General features: G+C 58.7%; 2 protein-coding genes across 8 annotated transcripts in view; one reads left to right on the forward strand and one right to left on the reverse strand.

Moving 5' to 3' along the window:
- LOC144115866 (uncharacterized) overlaps window positions 1-16,088 on the forward strand; it is a 360,881-nt gene that overhangs the window by 78,789 nt on the left and 266,004 nt on the right. The window lies entirely within an intron of this gene.
- Window positions 5,686-16,088, reverse strand: part of LOC144124866 (uncharacterized) — a 31,372-nt gene continuing 20,969 nt past the window's right edge. Inside the window, exon 3 of the mRNA XM_077657790.1 lies at window positions 5,686-5,766. Coding sequence (XP_077513916.1) covers window positions 5,686-5,766 — 81 coding nt within the window. The remainder of the gene's footprint in view (window positions 5,767-16,088) is intronic.

Consider the following 16,088-nt stretch of genomic DNA (forward strand, 5'->3'; position numbering starts at 1 on the left):
TCAGTGTATGATGGAATTAGGAGGACCTGGCATGTACACCCTCCGTCAAATTCGTCGGGCTACAGAGTTTGTTTTCAGCCGTGTAGTGAAGCATTCAAGTCACCCCTCAATGTAAACTTATGTAAGGCGAGAAGAACCACTGCACAAGCCTTTCAGGGCCACTTGGCATTTACGCATGCTGCGAGTGGTGTTCCGCTATGCGGCCGAAAAGCAGACCCTGAGGACGAAGACTTTGATCAAGGTTGTACTTACATGGCGCCACCTCCTGCATTGCCTCCTGGTGCGCTTGTGCTGGTGCATCAAGTACTCTGTTCCCCACATGTTCTGTGCCCGAGGATCATCAGCACTTGATCTGCCGCTTCCAACTCTTTAACAATTATCTCAAGGCACTTTTAAATGCTTCGGGACTCCGTCAGGACGGCCCCGTGGACCTGGAGCTTGGACCCTGGAGTGGTGCGGCTTCGGGAGCGCGCGGGACAAAAGAATTGCTAGTTTTCCTTAGGGACACGGGTTTGGTGGACACCCTTTGATAATCATATGCGTTTGTGTGTGCGCAAGTGTGCTTGATTTCACCATTCAGCCTTTATTTGTTCCCTTTTCCTCTCTATTTTACCCTCCTCTACTCTAAATTCCTTCTCTTCTTTCACCCTCTCCTGGAGTAGCATGCTAGGCCAACATCCAGGCCGACCTCTCCTGTATTCCTTAAAGTTTCTCCTCTCTCTTTTTTCTGTCTCCTTTTCTCTCTCTCTGCTGCGCGCGACCGCCTGAGCACGAAACGAATAACTGTCATAATTCCAACCAAAGTTAGAGTAGTGTTGGAATCCTGGATATAAATGCTTTTTTGACGTTATTCGGGCGCTTGGAGCCGCGCGGCACTGACTGCATATATGCGGGAGTGAACATTTTTCATCTTCCTTTGGGCAGCCGTCATGCCGCCGAAGTTTGGAAGAATCGCTTCAATAACACAGCACTGTACAGCTATGTACTCTACGGCGCATACTTCAAAAGATGTCCATGTAGATTTGAGATATAACAATTGTGTTGTTGAAGTAAATTTCACTAGGCTTAAATGCGAGCACAGCGACTAACGAATAAAATTTTTTCTCCAAACAGACAAGCCCCATCTACTGTAATATTCCGGAGCTTGCCGCTTTTCTTCTTTCGTGCTATAAGTGTCTGTAGGACGAAAACTTTCGGAGCAGCCGTTATTTTGAAAGCGTTTTTACAAGAATTACACTTAGGTACCTATAATGATGTGTATAATTTGTAATTAATCCTTTCAGGGCATCGGAGGTTCGTAAAACTATTGTTCTCGACGATTGACGTCGACCCGCCAAAGACCTGCAGTCCTCGCCATAGGCAGAATGCATTTTGCAGCCGCTTAAACAAACAACGACAGAGGCAAGAAGAAACATACAAGATTAGGTGCGGACTAAGGCGTACTAACGACACGTCGAGCGCATACAAAGCAGCACAGGCCATATACCGGGTGTTTCAGCGAACACTTTCAAAATTTTTTCAAAAAGAGACTTTTTGGGGTAAAAACATAGCTTTTGCGGCATAGTATTGTCACTGTTGGCGGACAGCAGAAAACCGGCGAATTGTCTTAGGTAGTAAGCTGGTTAACTAATTTCTAATAATTAACTTTTTAACTTGTATAGTTAGGCGCCTAGTTGCAATCAGACATTTGTTACCGGTCGTTAGCAATAGCCATATCAGTTTTCAAAATTTTGAAAACGCTATTACTCTCGACGCTGTGGCTCGACAAAATATGGCTACATCGTGCGAAAATGCATGCGCTTTCGAAAGCATGCAGGCAAAGCAACGCCACTAGTGCACGTAACTAGTCGAAAATGCCAAATTTTGTCGAGCCACAGCGCCAAGGGTAATCGCGTTTTCGAAATTATAAAAACTGATATGGATGTTACTTTACGGCCGGCTACAAATCTCTAGTTGCAGCCAGTTGCCTACAGCTGTGATAGTTAAAAAGTTAACCCTCATAAGTTAATTAACCAGCTTTCTATTTAAGACAATTCACCGGCATTCCGGTGTACGCCAACATTGGTAGTACTATGCCGCAAAACCCATATTTTTATCTCAAAAAGCCTATTTTTGCAAATTACTTGAAGTTTTTCCTGAAGCACCTGCTATAGAGGCCGAAATCAGAATTTGTGGGGAATGGTTTGGCTGGTGATAGACAGATTCATGAATGGCAACGAGGCCTCAGGCAAATAAAAGCATTCAGGCTCTCGACAAGCTCTCTGTATTCCACCGCAGATTCTGCCGTGTTTCGCGTGCCCTAAACAGCTCGCATAACTGGCGGGGTGCAGGCTTGTCAGAGCCGCATCTGCCGTTATATTAAAAGTGGCGGCATTATAATCGCCCACACGCGTCCGCAAGACCCGATAAAGCGGTCCACGGTCTGCGGGGGGTATTCTGGGTGAACTCGCCCTGGGCCACCTGCTTTACGAAACCACGTGCACCCATGGCCTCTGGTGCGTGAATCAGCGGCCCGATCCGGCGCTCGCGCTCGCGCGCTTAATTTAGTGCTTCTTCCCGCTGTCCTGGTTCTCGTCGCGGGTTATCCAAACACGCCTGCCGATCCGCAACCTTGTTTCCTCCCCGTCAGCGAGGAAATTAGCGCCTGTCGGCGTGTCCTGCTGTGTTCGCCATGGCCGAGGATGATCGAATTGCGGCGAGGAAGAACACGTGGTCTGGGTTACGGCGGTGCTCGGCTGCGCGACCACGCGTGCAGTGGAACTTTTTTGGCGGCGGGCCTAAAACGCTCAGTAAAGAGCACTCAGCGTTACGTGTGACAGTGTGATCCAGGCGCCGTGACTCTACTTGAACGTATAACCGAGGGCAGCTATCCACCCGAGTGTGCCAAAGGCTACGGAATAATGCGGGGAGCGTACGCGCCGGCTAAAATGCACCGCCAGACATTCTGCCTGTGCGCTTGTGCGCATACCCGTTGTTTGATGCTTGCAAGCATGCCGGTTTGCTTGCCTCCGTCGAAGACACTATCGATATAAAAGAAGTGTTCCATAATTTTCTGCTTCCTGACCTGCACCATTTTTGCGAGGTGATGGAAATGAAAGGCATTACATAAATCTTTCATCTGTAGTCTTACGGCTGTGTGTAGGTGGAAGTTAATGAGTAATTACTCTCTAATTGAGGGGGTATAATACTTGAATAAACCTCTTGAATGTCCTCTCTGCCAGTAGCATGCCGTGTTTTAGTGTAATTCCCACCAGCGGAGACGCAGTTGCGCGACCGGTGCTCTAATGCCCTGCGGGACGTCGATGAGCACGGCTGTTGATCGCAATGGCGACGTGCTGCGCCTCAAAACAGGGGACCAAGTGCCGCTCCCCAAGATGATACAATAGCCGACGGGCATGCGTGCTTCGGGCCCGATGAAGAGGTCAGCCGTGCAGTGGTCACCAGCGCTCTCGCTCCTCCCCTTCCGCGTGGCATGCCGATAGCTTGCCTCAACTCGTCACTGGTGACGTCACTCTCGTGCATGGAGAGAGTGAGTGACTTCAACATCCGGCCACCAAACAAAACGGTTCCCGTGGCCCCGCTGATGGTAATCGACCACTCTCCACGGTGCTTGTCTGGACTTCCTGTTGTGCAAATGTGTGTCTTGTTTTCCATGCGTTTCGGCGACCACAGTGGTCATCTTTCTTTGAGAGTAACCGCTGTGCGAAGCAGTTTTCATTGCTCATAGATCACGCCATTCTTGAGCTACGGTGTGGCGCTCTGCGCTTGGTACAGCGGTCGGCTCGGAGAGTCCTGCAGGGTGCCGGTAGAATTCGGTTCCTAACTGCACAATCTGCGAAGTACCAGGCATACCTGGTGTACCGGCCGTGTTCTGTGAACGCGCCACTAGGCATGCTAGAGCTAAGGCGCTATATTTGCCTCATGAGGTAACAGTGCAGTTTGAAAGTGGAGCGCCAAAACTACAAAGAATGCTTACTACATTCGAATCAGTGCGAAAGCACAGATTTCGCCCATGTAAAAGACGACGGTGAGCGGGCAGTGCGGTGGGACGGAGCGCTCGCGGTAGGTCAGATGCGGGCTCGAGAGAGACGATTTTGCTCAGATCACAACCACCGGATTAGTGCCACGTAGGACGCTACGGTGAGCGGGCAGTGCCGCGGGACGGGGCGCTCGCGCTAGGGCAGCTGTGGACATACAAGTGACGATTTTGCTCGGATCAGAACTACCGGATTAGTGCCACGTAGGAGGCTACGGAGAGCGGGCGGTGCCGCGAAACGGAGCGCTCGCGGTAGAGTACCTGCAGACACACAAGGGACGATTTTGATCGAGTCAGAAACACCGGATTAGTGCCACGTAGGAGGCTACGGTGAGCGGGCAGTGCCGCGGGACGGGGCGCTCGCGGTAGTTCAGCTGCGGACACACAAGGGACGATTTTGATCGCGTCAGAACGACCGGATTAGTGCCACATAGGAGGCTACGGTGAGCGCGCAGCGCAACGGGACGGGGCGCTCGCGCAAGGCCAGCTGTGGACACACAAGTGACTATTTTCCTCGGGTCAGAACCACCCGATTAGTGCCACGGAGGAGGCGACGGAGAGCGGGCGGTGCCGCAGAACGGAGCGCTCGCGGTAGAGTACCCTCGGGCACACGAGGGACGATTTTGATCGGGTCAGAACCACCGGATTAGTGCCACGTAGGAGGCTACGGTGAGCGGGCAATGCCGCGGGACGGGGAGCTCACGGTAGAGTACCTGCGGACACACAAGGGACGATTTTGATCGGGTCAGAACCACCGGATTAGTGCCACGTAGGAGGCTGCGGTGAGCGGGCAGTGCAGCGGAAGGGAGCGCTCGCGGTAGAGTACCTGCGGACACACAAGGGACGATTTTACTCAGGTCAGAACCACCGGATTAGTGCGACGTATGAGGCTACGGTGAGTGGGCAGTGCCGCGGGACGGTGCGGTCGCGCTAGGGCAGCTGTGGACACACAAGTGACTATTTTCCTCGGGCCAGAACCACCCGATTAGTGCCACGTAGGAGGCGACGGAGAGCGGGCGGTGCCGCGGAACGGAGCGCTCGCGGTAGAGTACCTGCGGACACACAAGGGAAGATTTTGAACGGGTCAGAACCACCGGATTAGTGCCACGTAGGAGGATACGGTGAGCGGGCAGTGCCGCGGAATGGGGCGCTCGCGGTAGGGCAGCTGTGGAAACACAAGTGGCGATTTTCCTCGGGTCAGAGCCACCGGATTAGTGACACGTAGTAGGCGACGGAGAGTGGGCGGTGCCTCGGAACGGAGCGCTCGCGGTAGAGTACCTGCGGACACACAATTGTCGATTTTGATCGGGTCAGCACCACCTGATTAGTGCCACGTAGGAGGATGCGGTGAGCTGGCAGTGCCGCGGGAAGGGGCGCTCGCGGTAGGGCAGCTGCGGACACACAAGTGACGATTTTCCCAGGGTCAGAACCAGCGGATTAGTGCTACGTAGGAGGCGACGGAGAGCGAGCGGTGCCGCGTTACGGAGCGCTCGCGGTAGAGTACCTGCGGACACACAAGGGACGATTTTGATCGGGTCAGAACCGCCGGTTTAGTGCCACGTAGGAGGCTACGGTGAGCGGGCAGTGCCGCGGGACGGGGTGCTCACGGTAGGGCAGCTGCGGACACACAAGGGACGATTTTGAACGGGTCAGAACGACCGGATAAGTGCCACGTAGGAGGCGACGGAGAGCGGGCGGTGCAGCGGAATGGAGCGCTCGCGGTAGAGTACCTGCGGACACACAAGGGATGATTTTGCTCAGGTCAGAACCACCGGATTAGTGCCACGTAGGAGGCTACGGTGAGTGGGCAGTGCCGCGGGACGGGCGCTCGCGCCAGGGCAGCTGTGGACTCACAAGTGACTATTTTCCTCGGGTCAGAACCACCCGATTAGTGCCACGTAGGAGGCGATGGAGAACGGGTGGTGCCACGGAACGGAGCGCTCGCGGTAGAGTGCCTGCCGACACACAAGGGACGATTTTGATCGGGTCAGAACCACCGGATTAGTGCCACGTAAGAGGCTACAGTGAGCGGGCAGTGCGGCGGGACGGGGCGCTCACGGTAGGGCAGCTGTGGACACACAAGTGACGATTTTCGTCGTGTCAGAACCACCGGATTAGGGCCACGTAGGAGGCGACGGAGAGCGGGCGGTGCCGCGGAACGGAGCGCTCGCGGTAGAGTACCTGCGGACACACAAGAGACGATTTTGATCGGGTAAGAACCACCGGATTAGTGCCACGTAGGAGGCTACGGTGAGAGGGCACTGCCGAGGGACGGGGCGCTCGCGGAAGGGCAGCTGTGGACAAACAAGTGACGATTTTCCTCGGGTCAGAACAACCGGATTAGTGCCACGTAGGAGGCTACGGTGAGAGGGCACTGCCGCTGGACGGGGCGCTCTGCGTAGGACAGCTGTGGACACACAAGGGACGATTTTCCTCGGGTCAGACCCACCAGAATAGTGCCACGTAGGAGGCGACGGAGAGCGGGCGGTGCCGCGGAACGGAGCGCTCCCGATAGATTACCTGCGGACACACAGGGACGATTTTGATCGGGTGAGAACCACCGGATTAGTGCCACGTAGGAATCTACGGTGAGCGGGCAGTGCCGCGGGACGGGGCGCTCGCGGTAGGGTAGCTGTGGACACACAAGTGACGATTTTCCTCGGGTCAGAACCACCGGATTAATGCAACGTAGGAGTCGACGGAGAGCGGGCGGTGCCTCGGAACGGAGCGCCCGCGGTAGAGTACCTGCGGACACGCAAGGAACGATTTTGATCGGGTCAGAACCACCGGATTAGTGCCACGTAGGAGGCTGCGGTGAGCGGGCAGTGCCGCGGGACGGGGCGCTCGCGGTAGGGCAGCTGTGGACACAAGTGACGATTTTCTTCGGGTCAGAACCAGCGGATTAGTGCCACGTATAAGGCTACGGTGAGCGCGCAGTGCCATGGGACGGGCACTCGCGCTAGGGCAGCTGTGGACACACAAGTGACTATTTTCCTCGGGTCAGAACCACCCGATTAGTGCCACGTAGGAGGCGACGGAGAGCGGGCGGTGCAGCGGAACGGAGCGCTCGCGGTAGAGTACCTGCGGACACACAAGGGACGATTTTGATCCGGTCAGAACAACCGGATTAGTGCCACGTAGGAGGCTACGGTGAGCGGGCAAGTGCCGCGGGACGGGGCGCTCGCGCTAGGGCAGCTGTGGACACACAAGTGACTATTTCCCTCGGGTCAGAACCACCAGATTATTGCCACGTAGGAGGCGACGGAGAGCGGGTGGTGCCGCGGAACGGAGCGCTCGCGGCAGAGTACCTGCAGACACACAAGAGACGATTTTGATCGGGTAAGAACCACCGGATTAGTGCCACGTAGGAGGCTACGGTGAGAGGGCACTGCAGAGGGACGGGGCGCTCGCGGTAGGGGCAGCTGTGGACTCACAAGTGACTATTTTCCTCGGGTCAGAACCACTAGATTAGTGCCACGTAGGAGGCGATGGAGAACGGGTGGTGCCACGGAACGGAGCGCTCGCGCTAGAGTACCTGCCGACACACAAGGGACGATTTTGATCGGGTCAGAACCACCAGATTAGTGCCACGTAAGAGGCTACAGTGAGCGGGCAGTGCGGCGGGACGGGGCGCTCACGGTAGGGTAGCTGTGGACACACAAGTGACGATTTTTCTCAGGTCAGAACCACCGGATTAGGGCCACGTATGAGGCGACGGAGAGCGGGCGGTGCCGCGGAACGGAGCGCTCGCGGTAGAGTACCTGCGGACACACAATTGTCGATTTTGATAGGGTCAGAACCACCTGATTAGTGCCACGTAGGAGGATGCGGTGAGCTGGCAGTGCCGCGGGAAGGGGCGCTCGCGGTAGGGCAGCTGCGGACACACAAGTGACGATTTTCCCAGGGTCAGAACCAGCGGATTAGTGCTACGTAGGAGGCGACGGAGAGCGAGCGGTGCCGCGTTACGGAGCGCTCGCGGTAGAGTACCTGCGGACACACAAGGGACGATTTTGATCGGGTCAGAACCGCCGGTTTAGTGCCACGTAGGAGGCTACGGTGAGCGGGCAGTGCCGCGGGACGGGGTGCTCACGGTAGGGCAGCTGCGGACACACAAGGGACGATTTTGAACGGGTCAGAACGACCGGATAAGTGCCACGTAGGAGGCGACGGAGTGCGGGCGGTGCAGCGGAATGGAGCGCTCGCGGTAGAGTACCTGCGGACACACAAGGGATGATTTTGCTCAGGTCAGAACCACCGGATTAGTGCCACGTAGGAGGCTACGGTGAGTGGGCAGTGCCGCGGGACGGGGCGCTCGCGCCAGGCAGCTGTGGACTCACAAGTGACTATTTTCCTCGGGTCAGAACCACCCGATTAGTGCCACGTAGGAGGCGATGGAGAACGGGTGGTGCCACGGAACGGAGCGCTCGCGGTAGAGTGCCTGCCGACACACAAGGGACGATTTTGATCGGGTCAGAACCACCGGATTAGTGCCACGTAAGAGGCTACAGTGAGCGGGCAGTGCGGCGGGACGGGGCGCTCACGGTAGGGCAGCTGTGGACACACAAGTGACGATTTTCGTCGTGTCAGAACCACCGGATTAGGGCCACGTAGGAGGCGACGGAGAGCGGGCGGTGCCGCGGAACGGAGCGCTCGCGGTAGAGTACCTGCGGACACACAAGAGACGATTTTGATCGGGTAAGAACCACCGGATTAGTGCCACGTAGGAGGCTACGGTGAGAGGGCACTGCCGAGGGACGGGGCGCTCGCGGTAGGGCAGCTGTGGGCAAACAAGTGACGATTTTCCTCGGGTCAGAACAACGGGATTAGTGCCACGTATGAGGCTACGATGAGCGGGCAGTGCCGCTGGACGGGGCGCTCTGGGTAGGACAGCTGTGGACACACAAGGGACGATTTTCCTCGGGTCAGACCCACCAGAATAGTGCCACGTAGGAGGCGACGGAGAGTGGGCGGTGCCGCGGAACGGAGCGCTCCCGATAGAGTACCTGCGGACACACAGGGACGATTTTGATCGGGTGAGAACCACCGGATTAGTGCCACGTAGGAATCTACGGTGAGCGGGCAGTGCCGCAGGACGGGGCGCTCGCGGTAGGGTAGCTGTGGACACACAAGTGACGATTTTCCTCAGGTCAGAACCGCCGGATTAGTGCCGCGTAGGAAGCTACGGTGAGCGGGCAGTGCCGCGGGACGAGGCGCTCGCGGTAGGGTAGCTGTGGACACACAAGTGACGATTTTCCTCGGGTCAGAACCACCGGATTAGTGCAACGTAGGAGTCGACGGAGAGCGGGCGGTGCCTCGGAACGGAGCGCCCGCGGTAGAGTACCTGCGGACACGCAAGGAACGATTTTGATCGGGTCAGAACCACCGGATTAGTGCCACGTAGGAGGCTGCGGTGAGCGGGCAGTGCCGCGGGACGGGGTGCTCGCGGTAGGGCAGCTGTGGACTCACAAGTGACGATTTTCTTCGGGTCAGAACCAGCGGATTAGTGCCACGTAGGAGGCGATGGAGAGCGGGCGGTGCCGCGTTACGGAGCGCTCGCGGTAGAGTAGCTGCGGACACACAAGGGACGATTTTGATCGGGTCAGAACCACCGGATTAGTGCCACGTATGAGGCTACGGTGAGCGCGCAGTGCCATGGGACGGGGCACTCGCGCTAGGGCAGCTGTGGACACACAAGAGACTATTTTCCTCGGGTCAGAACCACCCGATTAGTGCCACGTAGGAGGCGACGGAGAGCGGGCGGTGCAGCGGAACGGAGCGCTCGCGGTAGAGTACCTGCGGACACACAAGGGACGATTTTGATCCGGTCAGAACCACCGGATTAGTGCCACGTAGGAGGCTACGGTGAGCGGGCAGTGCCGCGGGACGGGGCGCTCGCGCTAGGGCAGCTGTGGACACACAAGTGACTATTTCCCTCGGGTCAGAACCACCAGATTATTGCCACGTAGGAGGCGACGGAGAGCGGGTGGTGCCGCGGAACGGAGCGCTCGCGGCAGAGTACCTGCGGACACACAAGAGACGATTTTGATCGGGTAAGAACCACCGGATTAGTGCCACGTAGGAGGCTACGGTGAGAGGGCACTGCCGAGGGACGGGGCGCTCGCGGTAGGGCAGCTGTGGACTCACAAGTAACTATTTTCCACGGGTCAGAACCACTAGATTAGTGCCACGTAGGAGGCGATGGAGAACGGGTGGTGCCACGGAACGGAGCGCTCGCGGTAGAGTACCTGCGGACACACAAGGGACGATTTTGATCCGGTCAGAACCACCGGATTAGTGCCACGTAGGAGGCTACGGTGAGCGGGCAGTTCCGCGGGACGGGGCGCTCGCGCTAGGGCAGCTGTGGACACACAAGTGACTATTTCCCTCGGGTCAGAACCACCAGATTATTGCCACGTAGGAGGCGACGGAGAGCGGGTGGTGCCGCGGAACGGAGCGCTCGCGGCAGAGTACCTGCGGACACACAAGAGACGATTTTGATCGGGTAAGAACCACCGGATTAGTGCCACGTAGGAGGCTACGGTGAGAGGGCACTGCCGAGGGACGGGGCGCTCGCGGTAGGGCAGCTGTGGACTCACAAGTAACTATTTTCCTCGGGTCAGAACCACTAGATTAGTGCCACGTAGGAGGCGATGGAGAACGGGTGGTGCCACGGAACGGAGCGCTCGCGCTAGAGTACCTGCCGACACACAAGGGACGATTTTGATCGGGTGAGAACCACCGGATTACTGCCACGTAGGAAGCTACGGTGAGCGGGCAGTGCCGCGGGACGGGGCGCTCGCGGTAGGGTAGCTGTGGACACACAAGTGACGATTTTCCTCAGGTCAGAACCACCGGATTAGTGCCGCGTAGGAGGCTACGGTGAACGGGCAGTGCCGCGGGACGAGGCGCTCGCGGTAGGGCAGCTGTGGACACACAAGTGACGATTTTCCTCGGGTCAGAACCACCGCATTAGTGCCACGTATGAGGCTGCGATGAGCGGGCAGTGCCGCTGGACGGGGCGCTCACGGTAGGACAGCTGTGGACACACAAGTGACGATTTTCCTCGGGTCAGAACCACCAGAATAGTGCCACGTAGGAGGCGACGGAGAGCGGGCGGTGCCGCGGAACGGAGCGCTCCCGGTAGAGTACCTGCGGACACACAAGGGACGATTTTGATCGGGTGAGAACCACCGGATTTGTGCCACGTAGGAAGCTACGGTGAGCGGGCAGTGCCGCGGGACGGGGCGCTCGCGGTAGGGTAGCTGTGGACACACAAGTGACGATTTTCCTCAGGTCAGAACCGCCGGATTAGTGCCGCGTAGGAAGCTACGGTGAGCGGGCAGTGCCGCGGGACGAGGCGCTCGCGGTAGGGTAGCTGTGGACACACAAGTGACGATTTTCCTCGGGTCAGAACCACCGGATTAGTGCAACGTAGGAGTCGACGGAGAGCGGGCGGTGCCTCGGAACGGAGCGCCCGCGGTAGAGTACCTGCGGACACGCAAGGAACGATTTTGATCGGGTCAGAACCACCGGATTAGTGCCACGTAGGAGGCTGCGGTGAGCGGGCAGTGCCGCGGGACGGGGTGCTCGCGGTAGGGCAGCTGTGGACTCACAAGTGACGATTTTCTTCGGGTCAGAACCAGCGGATTAGTGCCACGTAGGAGGCGATGGAGAGCGGGCGGTGCCGCGTTACGGAGCGCTCGCGGTAGAGTAGCTGCGGACACACAAGGGACGATTTTGATCGGGTCAGAACCACCGGATTAGTGCCACGTATGAGGCTACGGTGAGCGCGCAGTGCCATGGGACGGGGCACTCGCGCTAGGGCAGCTGTGGACACACAAGTGACTATTTTCCTCGGGTCAGAACCACCCGATTAGTGCCACGTAGGAGGCGACGGAGAGCGGGCGGTGCAGCGGAACGGAGCGCTCGCGGTAGAGTACCTGCGGACACACAAGGGACGATTTTGATCCGGTCAGAACCACCGGATTAGTGCCACGTAGGAGGCTACGGTGAGCGGGCAGTGCCGCGGAACGGGGCGCTCGCGCTAGGGCAGCGGTGGACACACAAGTGACTATTTCCCTCGGGTCAGAACCACCAGATTATTGCCACGTAGGAGGCGACGGAGAGCGGGTGGTGCCGCGGAACGGAGCGCTCGCGGCAGAGTACCTGCGGACACACAAGAGACGATTTTGATCGGGTAAGAACCACCGGATTAGTGCCACGTAGGAGGCTACGGTGAGAGGGCACTGCCGAGGGACGGGGCGCTCGCGGTAGGGCAGCTGTGGACTCACAAGTGACTATTTTCCTCGGGTCAGAACCACTAGATTAGTGCCACGTAGGAGGCGATGGAGAACGGGTGGTGCCACGGAACGGAGCGCTCGCGCTAGAGTACCTGCCGACACACAAGGGACGATTTTCATCGGGTCAGAACCACCAGATTAGTGCCACGTAAGAGGCTACAGTGAGCGGGCAGTGCGGCGGGACGGGGCGCTCACGGTAGGGTAGCTGTGGACACACAAGTGACGATTTTCCTCAGGTCAGAACCACCGGATTAGGGCCACGTAGGAGGCGACGGAGAGCGGGCGGTGCCGCGGAACGGAGCGCTCCCGATAGAGTACCTGCGGACACACAAGGGACGATTTTGATCGGGTGAGAACCACCGGATTACTGCCACGTAGGAAGCTACGGTGAGCGGGCAGTGCCGCGGGACGGGGCGCTCGCGGTAGGGTAGCTGTGGACACACAAGTGACGATTTTCCTCAGGTCAGAACCACCGGATTAGTGCCGCGTAGGAGGCTACGGTGAACGGGCAGTGCCGCGGGACGAGGCGCTCGCGGTAGGGCAGCTGTGGACACACAAGTGACGATTTTCCTCGGGTCAGAACCACCGCATTAGTGCCACGTATGAGGCTGCGATGAGCGGGCAGTGCCGCTGGACGGGGCGCTCACGGTAGGACAGCTGTGGACACACAAGTGACGATTTTCCTCGGGTCAGAACCACCAGAATAGTGCCACGTAGGAGGCGACGGAGAGCGGGCGGTGCCGCGGAACGGAGCGCTCCCGGTAGAGTACCTGCGGACACACAAGGGACGATTTTGATCGGGTGAGAACCACCGGATTTGTGCCACGTAGGAAGCTACGGTGAGCGGGCAGTGCCGCGGGACGGGGCGCTCGCGGTAGGGTAGCTGTGGACACACAAGTGACGATTTTCCTCGGGTCAGAACCAAAGCATTAGTGCCACGTATGAGGCTGCGATGAGCGGGCAGTGCCGCTGGACGGGGCGCTCACGGTAGGACAGCTGTGGACACACAAGTGACGATTTTCCTCGGGTCAGAACCACCGCATTAGTGCCACGTATGAGGCTGCGATGAGCGGGCAGTGCCGCTGGACGGGGCGCTCACGGTAGGACAGCTGTGGACACACAAGTGACGATTTTCCTCGGGTCAGAACCACCAGAATAGTGCCACGTAGGAGGCGACGGAGAGCGGGCGGTGCCGCGGAACGGAGCGCTCCCGGTAGAGTACCTGCGGACACACAAGGGACGATTTTGATCGGGTGAGAACCACCGCATTACTGCCACGTAGGAAGCTACGGTGAGCGGGCAGTGCCGCGGGACGGGGCGCTCGCGGTAGGGTAGCTGTGGACACACAAGTGACGATTTTCCTCGGGTCAGAACCACCGGATTAGTGCCACGTAGGAGGCGACGGAGAACGGGCGGCGCCGCTTAACAAAGCGCTCGCGGTGGAGTACCTGCGGACACACAACAGACGATCTTGATCGGGTCAGAACCATCGGATTAGTGCCACGTAGGAGGCTACGGTGAGCGGGCAGTGCCGCGGGACGGGGAGCTCGCGGTAGGGCAGCTGTGGACAAACAAGTGACGATTTTCCTCGGGTCAGAACCACCGGATTAGTGCCACGTAGGACGCTACGGTGAGCGGGCAGTGCCGCGGAACGGGGCGCTCGCGCTAGGGCAGATGTGGACACACAAGTGACGATTTTGCTCGAATCAGAACCACCGGATTAGTGCCACGTAGGAGGCTACGGAGAGCGGGCGGTGCCGCGAAACGGAGCGCTCGCGGTAGAGTACCTGCAGACACACAAAGGACGATTTTTATCGCGTCAGAACGACCGGATTAGTGCCACGTAGGAGGCTACGGTGAGCGCGCAGCGCAGCGGGACGGGGCGCTCGCGCTAGGCCAGCTGTGGACACACAAGTTACTATTTTCCTCGGGTCAGAACCACCCGATTAGTGCCACGTAGGAGGCGACGGAGAGCGGGCGGTGCCGCGGAACGGAGCGCTCGCGGTAGAGTACCATCGGGCACACGAGGGACGATTTTGATCGGGTCAGAACCACCGGATTAGTGCCACGTAGGAGGCTACGGTGAGCGGGCAATGCCGCGGGACGGGGCGCTCACGGTAGAGTACCTGCGGACACACAGGGACGATTTTGATCGGGTGAGAACCACCGGATTAGTGCCACGTAGGAACCTACGGTGAGCGGGCAGTGCCGCGGGACGGGGCGCTCGCGGTAGGGTAGCTGTGGACACACAAGTGACGATTTTCCTCAGGTCAGAACCGCCGGATTAGTGCCGCGTAGGAAGCTACGGTGAGCGGGCAGTGCCGCGGGACGGGGCGCTCGCGGTAGGGTAGCTGTGGACACACAAGTGACGATTTTCCTCGGGTCAGAACCACCGGATTAGTGCAACGTAGGAGTCGACGGAGAGCGGGCGGTGCCTCGGAACGGAGCGCCCGCGGTAGAGTACCTGCGGACACACAAGAGGCGATTTTGATCGGGTAAGAACCACCGGATTAGTGCCACGTAAGAGGCTACAGTGAGCGGGCAGTGCGGCGGGACGGGGCGCTCACGGTAGGGGAGCTGTGGACACACAAGTGACGATTTTCGTCGTGTCAGAACCACCGGATTAGGGCCACGTAGGAGGCGACGGAGAGCGGGCGGTGCCGCGGAACGGAGCGCTCGCGGTAGAGTACCTGCGGACACACAAGAGGCGATTTTGATCGGGTAAGAACCACCGGATTAGTGCCACGTAGGAGGCTACGGTGAGAGGGCACTGCCGAGGGACGGGGCGCTCGCGGTAGGGCAGCTGTGGGCAAACAAGTGACGATTTTCCTCGGGTGAGAACAACCGGATTAGTGCCACGTATGAGGCTACGATGAGCGGGCAGTGCCGCTGGACGGGGCGCTCTGGGTAGGACAGCTGTGGACACACAAGGGACGATTTTCCTCGGGTCAGACCCACCAGAATAGTGCCACGTAGGAGGCGACGGAGAGCGGGCGGTGCCGCGGAACGGAGCGCTCCCGATAGAGTACCTGCGGACACACAGGGACGATTTTGATCGGGTGAGAACCACCGGATTAGTGCCACGTAGGAACCTACGGTGAGCGGGCAGTGCCGCGGGACGGGGCGCTCGCGGTAGGGTAGCTGTGGACACACAAGTGACGATTTTCCTCAGGTCAGAACCGCCGGATTAGTGCCGCGTAGGAAGCTACGGTGAGCGGGCAGTGCCGCGGGACGGGGCGCTCGCGGTAGGGTAGCTGTGGACACACAAGTGACGATTTTCCTCGGGTCAGAACCACCGGATTAGTGCAACGTAGGAGTCGACGGAGAGCGGGCGGTGCCTCGGAACGGAGCGCCCGCGGTAGAGTACCTGCGGACACGCAAGGAACGATTTTGATCGGGTCAGAACCACCGGATTAGTGCCACGTAGGAGGCTGCGGTGAGCGGGCAGTGCCGCGGGACGGGGCGCTCGCGGTAGGGCAGCTGTGGACTCACAAGTGACGATTTTCTTCGGGTCAGAACCAGCGGATTAGTGCCACGTAGGAGGCGATGGAGAGCGGGCGGTGCCGCGTTACGGAGCGCTCGCGGTAGAGTAGCTGCGGACACACAAGGGACGATTTTGATCGGGTCAGAACCACCGGATTAGTGCCACGTATGAGGCTACGGTGAGCGCGCAGTGTCATGGGACGGGGCACTCCCGCGCTAGGGCAGCTGTGGACACACAAGTGACCATTTTCCTCGGGTCAGAACCACCC

The sequence above is a fragment of the Amblyomma americanum genome, chromosome 1, assembly GCF_052857255.1.
Source record: "Amblyomma americanum isolate KBUSLIRL-KWMA chromosome 1, ASM5285725v1, whole genome shotgun sequence".
NCBI classification, from domain to species: Eukaryota; Metazoa; Arthropoda; class Arachnida; order Ixodida; family Ixodidae; genus Amblyomma; species Amblyomma americanum.